At 42.2% G+C, this 12,294-nt stretch overlaps 1 protein-coding gene across 1 annotated transcript in view; it reads left to right on the plus strand.

Annotated features, from left to right (window-relative positions):
• Nucleotides 1-11,265, plus strand: part of DIAPH1 (diaphanous related formin 1) — a 118,195-nt gene extending 106,930 nt beyond the window's left edge. Inside the window, exons 15-18 of the mRNA XM_075859356.1 lie at nucleotides 3,492-3,671; nucleotides 5,271-5,852; nucleotides 10,829-10,943; nucleotides 11,216-11,265. Of these exons, the coding sequence (XP_075715471.1) occupies nucleotides 3,492-3,671; nucleotides 5,271-5,852; nucleotides 10,829-10,943; nucleotides 11,216-11,265 (927 nt within the window). The remainder of the gene's footprint in view (nucleotides 1-3,491; nucleotides 3,672-5,270; nucleotides 5,853-10,828; nucleotides 10,944-11,215) is intronic.
• The last annotated feature ends 1,029 nt before the right edge of the window (nucleotides 11,266-12,294 follow it).

Here is a 12,294-nt window from a genome sequence, read left to right on the forward strand (position 1 = left end):
GCTGCCTGATCGTTTAATTTCCCATGAAGATAAGCAGTATCACAAGTTTCTGGTAGCTGTTTTTCTCCCCTCGCCATAATATGCACATTCAAGCAGGTCTAACTTCAGAGCACGCTGTGTAAATGTTTGGATGTAGTAGCTTATTATTTTATCCATTTGCATGCAGTACCTAATATATGGTTCACTATCGAAATACACTATCTGGCCAAAAGTATGTCAGCATCTGACCATCACACCGATAAGAGCTTGTTGGTCATCGCATTCCAAAACCCATGGATATTAATAAGTAGTAGGTCCCTCCTTTTTGCGCTATAATAGCTTCCACTACTCTGGGACGGCTTTCCACAAGAATTTGGAGTGTGTCTGGAGTGTGTCTGGAGTGTGTCTGGAGTGTGTCTGGAGTGTGTCTGGAGTGTGTCTGGAGTGTGTCTGGAGTGTGTCTGGAGTGTGTCTGGAGTGTGTCTGGAGTGTGTCTGGAGTGTGTCTGGAGTGTGTCTGGAGTGTGTCTGGAGTGGCATTTGTGAGGTCAGACGCTGATCTTGGATGAGAAGGTCTGGCTCGTATTCTCTGTTCTAGTTCATTCCAAAGGTGTTGGATGGGATTGAGGTCAGAGCTCTGTGCGGGCCTGTCAAGTTCTTCTACAACAAACTCACCCCACCATGTCTTTATGGATCTTGCTCTGTGCACTAGGGCACATTCATGCTGGAACAGAAAATGGCCGAACCCCAAACCGTTCCCACAAAGTTGGAGCATGGTTTGTTAATATGATTTTTCACTGGAAATAAAGGGTCTAGCCCAACCCCTGACCAGACCCCCAGGCCATTATCCTTCCTTCACCATATTTTACAGTGTGCACTATGCATTTCGGTTGGTTGTGTTCTCCTGGCATCCGCCAAACCCAACTTTGTCCATCATACTGACAAATAGTGAGACATAATTCATCATGCTAGAGAACACATTTCCAGTTCTCCAGATTAGTAGCAGGGTGCTTTACACTGCTCCAGGTGACGTCTGGCATTGTGTGTGGTGATCTTAGACTTGTGTGCATCTGCTCAACCATGGAAACCTATTTCATGAAGGTCCGGATGAACCGTTCTGGCGCTGATGTCACTCCCAGAGGCAGTTTACAACTCTTTAGTGAGTGATGGGAGATTTTTACGCACCGCACGTTTCAGCGCTCGGCAGCTGTGCTCTGTGGGATTGCTTGGTCTTACCGCTTCATAGCGGAGCTGTTGCTAGACTTCCACGTCAGAGGAATAACAAATCTAGCAGCAATAAAAATATCCAAAACTGGCCTGCGGCAAAGGTGGCATTTTATGATCGTTCCACGTTGAAAGTAAATAAGCTCTTCAGTACAACCCTTACTACTACTACCAATGTTTGTCCTGCATGGCTGTGTGCTTGACTTGATACACCTGTATGCTATAGGTGTGGCTAAAACACCTGAACTCAATAATGAGGGGTGTCCACATACATTCGGCCACATAGTATTATTCTAGGAACATCTCCTAGAGCTGCTTCTGTACAAGGTTTCTGCCACCATGATTGTTAGTGGCATATTATCCGTGGTAACTATAGTCTTAATATTATGGGGCCTGTGTCTTTTCTGGAAAATGTCTCGCAACAGTTTAACCCCCTAGTGACCAGCCTATTTTAGGCCTTGGTGACCAAGCTATATTAAGTTTTTCCATCGTTCAAAGAGCTATAACTTTTTTATTTTTGCGTCGACGTAGGTGTGCAGGTTGAACAGAAAACAGCAATTCTGGCATAGTTTTCTATTTTTGTCTTTTACGGCGTTCGTTGTGCAAGTTGAATAATGTAATCGCTTTAAAGTTGGGGTCATTAGGGACGTAAACATGTAATTTTTTTTTAGTTTTTCTTCGTAATATAAGGGAAATTTTTTTTTTACTTGAGATTTTTATTTATTATCTTCAAACTTTATTTTGGTCCCACTAGGGGAATTTACTATGCAGTCATTTGATCGCTTTTATAATACACTGCAATACTTCTGTATTGCAGTGTATTATGCCTGTCCGTGTAAAACTGACAGGCATTTGTTAGGCCATGCCTCATGGCCTAATAGGTAGACCTGGGGGCCTTTGTTAGACCACCGGATGCCATAGAAACCTTTGGCACCCCGCGATCGCATCGTGGGTGTGCAAGTGGGGTGAGAGAGGGAGCCCCCTCCCTCTAAAACCACTCGCATACGGTGGCCCTATTGACCACCAGTGTGGTCATCTACAGTGGACAGTGGCCCGCCTGTTACCAAACAGTACAAACACATGACTACATGAGTCCTACAGGCTTCTCATGTCAGACTGAAGTTCAAGTCTTGCCAAAATTAAGACAATGTCCAAAAAATGACTTTTATGACGACCTGGTGCCAGTGCTGGCCATCAATAGGAAACTAACATGAATGATTTTGCTGTAGTGGGTTACAAAATATACTTAAAGAGGCTCTGTCACCAGATTTTGCAACCCCTATCTGCTATTGCAGCAGATCGGCGCTGCAATGTAGATTACAGTAACGTTTTTATTTTTAAAAACGAGCATTTTTGGCCAAGTTATGACCATTTTTGTATTTATGCAAATGAGGCTTGCAAAAGTCCAAGTGGGTGTGTTTAAAGTAAAAGTCCAAGTGGGCGTGTATTATGTGCGTACATCGGGGCGTTTTTAATACTTTTACTAGCTGGGCGCTCTGATGAGAAGCATCATCCACTTCTCTTCAGAACGCCCAGCTTCTGGCAGTGCAGACACAGCGTGTTCTCGAGAGATCACGCTGTGACGTCACTCACAGGTCCTGCATCGTGTCAGACGAGCGAGGACACCGGCACCAGAGGCTACAGTTGATTCTGCAGCAGCATCGGCGTTAGCAGGTAAGTCGATGTAGCTACTTACCTGCAAACGCTGATGCTGCAGCAGAATCAACTGTAGCCTCTGGTGCCGATGTGGCCGACACGATGCAGGACCTGTGAGTGACGTCACAGATCTGCACTGCCAGAAGCTGGGCGTTCTGAAGAGAAGTGGATGATACTTCTCTTCAGAGCGCCCAGCTAGTAAAAGTATTAAAAACGCCCCGATGTACGCACATAATACACGCCCACTTGGACTTTTACTTTTAAACACACCCACTTGGACTTTTGCAAGCCTCATTTGCATAACTACAAAAATGGTCATAACTTGGCCAAAAATGCTCGTTTTTTAAAAATAAAAACGTTACTGTAATCTACATTGCAGCGCCTATCTGCTGCAATAGCAGATAGGGGTTGCAAAATCTGGTGACAGAGCCTCTTTAACTCTTTTTTTTTTTTTTTTTTTGAAAGGGAATTCAGTTATAGTGCTGCATTAAAGTGGGCGTGAGTGTATATTTACCATAGAGATATGATAAAGTTGGACATTTGTTTCGAATAGATCTGTGAAAAAAGGGAATTTAATTATTTTATTTTTTTTAGTCCACTTTCCAATATTTCTTTGTTTTATCTTGTGGACAGCTGGACGCAGAACTCACTGCAAGACACGAGCTCCAGGTGGAAATAAAAGCCAAAGAAAGCGAGTTTGAGCAGAAATTATCTGATCTACAAGGAGAGAAGCAAACGCTGGATTCCGAGAAGCAGCAGATTGCCACCGAGAAACAAAAACTTGAAACTGAAGTCTCTCAACTTTCTGGTTCTGTAAGTAAGGATATTAACAGTTAAGGCGAAGTTCTCGATATTCATGAGCTTCGGAAAGCCCCACCCACCCACCGCCGATTTGCAACTTTCTCCATATGCACAGTATGGGGAGAAAGCGGTCAATCGCCATCTGGTGGGCGGGGCTAGCCGCAGCTCATGAATAGGGGCTGCATGAGAAAAAAAAGTGGTGTTTTTTTTTTTCTTTTAAAAACTACTGATCATTGACAAGTAAGTAATACAGCGTTGGAATCGGGGATCCCTGGCACGACTTTATACTGCCCTCAGGACAGCAAAAAACTAGTGACAGATTCCCTTTAAGACACATTAATTTGAAAGCATTTGGCTGTCTCTGTAGCCGCCCTTTATTTCAATGGGGAGGGACACTGGTCTAGTTTTAGTTAATATTGCAATAAAGAAGTCGTCCACACATGCAGTCTTGGGACTGGTGGGGGTCTCAGACACTCGCAAATCAATGTTTTGTGGACTATTGTGATGGAAAACCAACCTTCAGCTAATCATATAAACCGCACCAAACTCCATGAGAAGGTATCGCTACTACCACCGCAGGACGCAGGAGCGCTTGCTGGCATCATTTTTACCCTTTTACTAACATATGCTTGTTTGTTTCTGCCTTGAGTGCGTTGGTACATGCCTAGTTGGTAAGTGGGTAATTGGTTGTTTTTTTCTCCTCCTGGTAGCTAGGCTACATGGCAATGGCTAGCTTTTCTTGGCAACAATTATCATGCAATTCCTAATAGCCCCAAAGTTGTGCATCAGATTTTGACATAACTTTGGCACCACTGTTTCCTTTCTATTTTCCAAAATGGCTGCCTCCTCTGTATAGGCAATTGATAGTAACCAATATGTTACCAGTGAAGAAAGATATTTATCATACACGGGATTTTCAAAACAAAAATTATTCTGCCTTTGTTTAAAGCAAAATCATTACGTATAATGTATCTTTAACATGTTCGGTGCAGATTTGGGCTGTGATCGCAACTCCCACTGGCAGATTAAGGCTTAACAAAAAAGCACATACATTTACGGAATTGCACATTGTCAAGTCTCATGGATTTTCCTTCTTTATCCGTGAAGCTTTTATTACTCTTTGTTCTGTCAGCGACTAAGAAAAAGGAATGTGAAAATGGAAATCCGACAAAGCTTTCACCTCGGTCTCCTACTTAAGTCATGAAATGAATAATACAGTAGTTAGAAGAGAAATATAATTACTAAAAAAAAAAAATCATGGTTTCAGCCGAAGACACTGTGTGCCTTTTTTTTGAGGCACAAATCACTGCAAAATATTATTTTTACACCTGCATGGAAAAATGTATTCACCACCTTGTTCCCTTCATTGAGATGTAATAATCATTTAAGTTGGCAAGGAAATTTAAAACTTTAATGGACTTTGTTTTATGATGGCGGGGAAAAAAAAGTTTCTTTAGGAATGAAAGTGCAGTAAGTGGAAAATGTTAAATATTTGTTTAACCCAGCAAAAATAAGAATTGCATTCAGTGCACATTCATATATTTACTTTTATTCGGTTGTAGGAATTTTCTTTATCCACTTCACTCATTCATAATATTCATACTTTTGCAGGTTGCTAAACTGACAAAGGAGCTTGAAGATACAAAAAAAGAAATGGCCACTATGTCAGTCTCTACTGTTGTACCGGTTCCTCCTTCACTCCCAGGATCAGGGCCACCTCCGCCTCCTCCACCACCTCCTCTGCCAGGATTTGGAGGGCCTGCCCCACCACCACCACCACCACCACCCCCTCCTCCTTTCCCTCTTTCCATGGGAGGGCCGCCTCCTCCTCCTCCTCCTCCACCCCTATTTGGACTAGGAGGACCTCCCCCTCCACCACCACTCCCAGGGGCTTTTGGTGGGGCTCCTCCTCCACCTCCGCCACTTCCAGGTGCTCCTGGTATTCCTCCACCACCACCTCTTCCAGGAGCTCCTCCTCCTCCCCCTCTTCCTGGTGCCCCTGGGATGCCACCACCACCTCCACCTTTCCCTGGCGGGCCTGGAATTCCACCACCACCAGCGTTTGGCGGCCCGCCTCCTCCACCAGGCCTTGGAGGCTGGGGTGCACCTGTAGAACCAGCCCTACCATTTGGATTAGCACCCAAAAAAGAGTACAAACCGGAAGTACAATTGAAACGACCAAACTGGTCAAAGGTATGTCTGCCAAAACTTTTGTTGCATATGGGCTGGGAGATATCAGGACTTTTCTGACACTGATGTTGAGCTAAATATCATAACAAACATATTTATTAATATATAAACATATTTTAACCCCTTCCTGCTATTGGGCATAATTGTACGTCCACTTTAAGGCTGACTTGCCGCTGACGGGCATACAGTCACGTCCTGAAGATCAAGTGGGCACAGGAGCTGTGCCTGCTTCATCTTCAGCGGGTGTCGTCTGTAATATACTTTCTCAGCTAAATTCCCCAAATTGCAAACTAGGTAAGGACCCCAAAAAAAAAGCAGAGCGTGTTCCAAAAAGGGTATAAGAAAGGACCCTATTTATCAGTGTGACACCTGCCCCCCCCCAAAAAACCTGGTCTGTCCATAAAGGATTGGTTCAAAGCGTACCACACCAATCCATGGATTATTAATTTTATTATTCATTCATCCCCATTATTACATCATCCTATTATGCCCTGATGTACTCTACCCAGCTTACATGTACCCCCACATTATAAACTGAAATACCAGTAAAACCCTAAACAAAACTACTACCAAGCAAAATCTGCCCTAATGGCGCTCCCTCCCTTCTGAGCCGGACAGTGTGTCCAAACAGCAGTTTATGACCACATCGGGTATTACTGTACCCGCTTAACAATTTATGGGGTGTGTGTGTCTCCAGTGGCACAAGCTCGGCACATCATATTGTGCACTGAAATTGCATATCTGTGGAAAAATGGGCATTTTCAATCTGCAACATCTATTGTGTACTAAATTCTGCAAAACACTTGTGGGGTCAAAATGTTTACTACACCTTATGATGAATTCCTTGTGATGTCGTTTCCAAAAATAAGTATTTATTTTTAGGTGTTTCCTTTGTTTTTGCCGTGGTGCATAAAATATATTCTAATAAATTGAAGGTGCTCCTTCACTACTGAGGCCTGTGTTTGTCCATTAGCACACTTGGGCCACATGTGGGATATTTCTAAAAACTGCAGAATCTGGGCAATAAATATTGAGTTGTGTTATTCTGTTAACACTTGCTGTGTTACAGATTTTTTTTTGTATTAAAATTGAATTTCTGAAAGAAAAAAAAAAATTTAAGTTAGTCAATTTCACCTCCACTTTGCTTCAATTTTTGTGAAATGCCTATTCTAAATGCGGTTTTAAATACTTTGAGGGGTGCAGTTTTTAAAATGGGGTTATTTATGGGGGTTTCCCAAAATTGAGGGTTTTGAAGTTTTCTTCCAAATGTGAGAAATTGCTGCTAAACTTCTAAGCCTTGTAACGTCCTAAAAAATAAAGGGACATTCAAACAACTATGTCAACATAAAGTAGACATATGGAAAACGGGAACTAGTAAGTATTTTGTGTGATATTACGATCTGTCTTACAAGCAGATACATTCATATTTAGAAAAATGCTAATTTTTGCAAATTTTCTCAAAATTTTGGTGTTTTCCACAAATAAGCAATTAATTTATCGACCAAATTTTACCCCTGACATAAAGTACAATTTGTCACAAGAAAACAATCTCAGAATCACTTGGGTTGGTGAAAGCATTCCAAAGTTATTACCACATAAAGTGACACGTCAGATTTGAAAAATAGGGCTCTGTCAGGAAGTCCAAAAGTGGCTGTGATGGGTTATTAAAGGAACAAATTATAAACTGATTTGAAAAAAAGCCAGTGACCCTTTCCGTAACTAGTTGAAGGCCAGGCCATTTTCCTCCGTTAAAGACCAGGGATAGTTCTGCTTTCTTTTAGTACATGACGGTTTGAAGGCTTTACATTTTATTTATTTTTCTCGTTCAGTTTTTTAAAGAATTTTTGCATGTTTTTTCTGTGATACAGAGGACTCTATTTTTATGTAATTTTTATTTTAGTATTTTTAATATTTTTTTGGGGAATATCTGGGGAAAATAAAGAAAAAATATTTTCTTTTCTTTAGCAGCACAAGGGGCCCAATGATAAATTTTTAATTTGTGTCCCCTTTTCCGTTAAGGTAATTTTTATATTGGAAAGATATAGTTTAACCCCTTGACGCATTATCACGTACACGCATGAAGTATGGAGGCCGCTGTTCCTGGCCATTTAACCCCTCAAATGCAACGGTCAATCGTGACCGCAGCATCTGAGGCGTTATAGAGAGGGGCTGTAATGGCAGCCCTGGGGGCCTAATGAAGGCCCCCAGGTCTGCCTTTTGTCTGCCTCTGTTAAGCCGTGTCTCCAGCACGGCTTAACAGATGCCTGTGAAAATGACGATATACTGAAATACATTAGTATTGCAGTATATTGTACCAGGTGGAACTAGTAAATGGTGTAAAAAAAAAAAAAGGTTAAGAAATATTAAAAGTTCAAAAAACCCCTCTTCCCATTTTTCCTCTAAAGTAATGTAAAAAAGAAACAAAATTGGTATCGCTGCATCGGTAAAAGTCTGAACTCTTACAATATACCATTATTTAAATCACACAGTGAACGCAGTAAAAGCCAAAAATGTAAAATGCCAAAATCGCTGTTTTTAGGTCACCAATAAAAACTACAGCTCGTCCCGCAAAAAATAAGCCCCACACCGCTCAATCCATGAAAAAATGAAAGTCAGAATGTGGTGAAACAAAACTTTTTTTTTTTTAACAAAAAGGTTTTTACTTTTTAAAAGTAGCAATATATAAGGAAAATGTAATGATGGGGGTAGGGAAAGGGACAAGTGAGCCCTAATCTACCCGTCACTTTGTCCCTGCCTACTTGCAACGACCCGCCCTAGTCGACGGGGTACAACTGGGCGGCGGTCCCTACGCTCAGTTCACGAGACAAACAGACAAGGGTAGACAAAGCTAAGGGAAATGGGGCAGTTGCCCACGGCAACACCGTGAGCAACAAGAGTAGTGAACGAGACGAGTCAAACCAGGAGTGAATGAGGTACCAAACGCAGAGCAGGAGAGTAGTCCGTAAGCCAGGGTCAGTATGGAGCAGGATAAAATAGTCAGAAGCTGTAGCTGGGCCAGGAAACCACACGAGAAGAATCACAAGCAAAGGAGGAACAGGAAAGGCAGGTATAAATAGACAGAGGGCGGGAGCTAGCTGAGTCTGGCCAGGCTGCGATAGGCTCTCCCGCTCCTAAGCCTGCCATCCTGAGTGATGGAAGATGGAGTCAGTCTCAGAGACATAGACTCAGGTGCAGACTGATTACCTATGGGCGTATACACAGAAGTTGTGCCTGGCAGATCCTTTACAGAAAAACTATATAAATTTGGTATCCCCATGATCGTATTGAGTCGCAGAATAAAGTTAAGTTGTCGTTTTTACCACACTGGGAAAGCCATAAAAATGAAAACCAAAAAAACAATGTAGGAATCGCAATTTTTTTTCCCAATTTTTTTTCAGTTTCCCAGTACGCTATATGGTACTTTAAATGGTGCCATTAGAAACTACATCTCATCCTGAAAATAATAAGCCCTCACACCGCTCCGTTGCCAGAAAAATAAAAAAGTTTGGAACGTGGGGAGTGGAAAACGAAAATGAAATAATGTAAAATGGCTTGGTCGTTAAGGGGTTAAAGTTATTTTGGGCCCATTTTAATATTACGTTTGAATTTTTTTTTATTGCTAATTTTGTAACTGGGGCTGAAATATTAGCCCCGGTAAAGATCCAGCATCTCCTGCGGTTACCTGGCACCCGGCGATCACCATCATTGCCACCTCCTGATCTGTATACTTAGTGCTTATTGAGCACTGTATGTATATACAGCGGTCAAGTAGATAGAGATGTTACTAAACCGTGCCTGTTTTCTCTATAGGGAGTTGGGCTGTCTGACATCACGCTCCTTTCTCCTGCAGCTTCACAATTTGTGCGCTGCAGACTCATCCAGAGACATTCAGAAACGTCTGTGCAGATAACCCGGAGGATTTAAGACGTTCGGCGGTCTGAAAGTAGTTAAATAGGTGTTCCTATCTTCATCTTGTATGGCATATCCACATTGAAGTCTATAGGAGTTTGGGAATGAGCTGAGCAAGCAGGCAGTCTATCCTACCGCTCCTGCCCCCCGTTGCTGCCTGAACACAGCTGTCATGCAGTGTTTCTGCTAAACATAGCCGGACGGCAGCAATATTTGAAATTTCCAATATTGAAGTATATCGGCTATGGCAATGTATCCCACCCCACCCTTGACCCATTCATGTAGCTTCTCCTCAGGTCTGGGTCACAATTTTTACATGACCCACACGGAATATTTTAAGGGTGATGACCGCTCTAGAATATTCCCTTTACTTTGTAGTCTAGTTCTAAAGATATAGAACTCTTAAACATCAGAGGAGCTCCTTTTTCCTTGGCTTTTTTCACCCTGCCTGAAGCCGCTGATTAATGGACTCCCTTTCTTTCTCTCGTTTAATTTCACTTAATTTCATTTTTTTAAATTATTTATTTCGTGTTTTGTGCCCTCTGCCTTATTGGAAGCATTTTGAGGCCAGTACCATGGTAACACACAATTTTTAATAACGCATTTCATGTAAAATATGCAGGCAGTAGATAATTACCTCGCTATAAAAAAAAAGACTAGTTTCTTTTGTCATTTAAATTGCTATTCTCTCTGTTGTTTTTTTATTATGATGATATTTTGTGGGATACAGTTAATTAATGTGCATATCTAAGGGATCATTATCCGGCAGTCAACCTCCAGGAAACCATCTATATCTCAATGTGAAAAAATCGAGTCGTATCTGCTCGTAGCTTATGTTCATCATTAATATCTCGCAGGTCCTCGAAGCCCAACAAAGCTGCAGCTCTGTAGAACTGACATCCACGCACATTCCCACACCCCCTAATCCGTAACGGGCTCTCTTGTTCTTTCATCCATTTGGTTGTTCCTCACCAGTTATTCACATATCCAAGTTCTAAAAGGAAAACACATTTTGTAGTCTGTACTTGTTCCATCAAAGTAACTCATAATTGCATTTTTTTATTTCTTAGATTACTCCCAGAGAGCTCTCCGAAAAATCTTTCTGGACCCAGACAAAAGAAGACCGATTTGAGAAAGATGAGCTGTTTGCAAAAATAACCCTCACCTTCTCTGCACAGATCAAGTGTGAGTGACCTAAGATGCTTTTCATTATTTCTTTAAGGTTGGCATTAGATTTGCATTACTTTGAAACTTTATTCATGGGATTGTCAACATCATGACAACCCTTTTTTTCTTTTTTTTTGGCACGAAGCCAGCTCAGCGATCAACTGATCGCAGAGGATCCAGACCTTTTGAAACCCCTGGTGGTCAGCCGTTCTAACCGCAGGTCCACCAGGTCAGGAGCTGCTGATACTTTTATATATAATTAATCTGCACCTTGTGTCTTCCCTTTACAGCACAGGCCAGTACTGTACTAACTGGAGTTGTCTCCAGCCTTCTCCAGTAACCAGGTCCTTCTTATTAGGTTCTCCATAAAGCCCAAAATTAGGAAAATAACTGCTTCCCTGCCATCCAATACATTCTAGTGTAAAATCTCATTTTTACATAAACCTGAGACATATATAGACTCTTTGTCCACCGTCTCCTTTGCATCCTTTCTATTCTAAGTTGTACAATTACATGGCCAAAGGGAAAGTGCACATCGAAACACTTCATCCCTTTGAGCTTGTTGATGGCTGATAGACCAGTGAGAATCCAATCCATGATGCTCCAGACAAACCGTTGTTGCGCTGACATTACCTCCAGAGGAATTTTGGCACTTCGGCTTCAGTGGTGTGCTTGCTTGACTTCGCTGCAGTCCCAGTGTGTTAGATGTCTCCACCTTACAAAGTAGCACAATTCATATTTGACTATGGCTTCGTTCACATCTGCGTCAGGGCTCCCTTCATGTGTTCTGTCGGAGATTTCCGTCAGGGGAATCCATGAACGGAAACCTGACTGAAACTAACGGAAACCCTAGGTTTCCGTTTGCATCACTATTGATCCAAATGGTGACTGATCCGGTGCAAATGTTTTCCGTTTGTGACCGTTGGGTAAGGGTTCCGTTGTGTTTTGACGGAATCAATAGCATAGTCTACTACGGTATTCCATCAAAACAACGTGAACAAAGCCTTAGGCCCCATTCATATCCAGTTAAGACACTACATTTATCTTGTACGTCGGGAAAGCTCCCGACGTACAAGATAATCGTGTCCATAGGGCTCCATTATCCCGACGGAGACCAAAAGAATGTCATTTTGGCCTCCGTTGGGCTGGTATACATCGATGTCCCTTTTTTTTTTTTAAAGTATGGAGTAGCGTAGTAGACTACGCTATTCCATCCTGGGGGATCCCGCAGAAAAAACGTATACCACACAGTATGCGTTTTTAACATGGGTGACTGATGCCACCGTATGGCATCTGCCACAGGTATACGTTAAAAGTATACCTCAGGGAGCTCCTGACATCGCTGTCCATATAGGGATAGTGAAGTCCG

This window comes from Rhinoderma darwinii, chromosome 3 (assembly GCF_050947455.1).
Source record: "Rhinoderma darwinii isolate aRhiDar2 chromosome 3, aRhiDar2.hap1, whole genome shotgun sequence".
NCBI classification, from domain to species: Eukaryota; Metazoa; Chordata; class Amphibia; order Anura; family Rhinodermatidae; genus Rhinoderma; species Rhinoderma darwinii.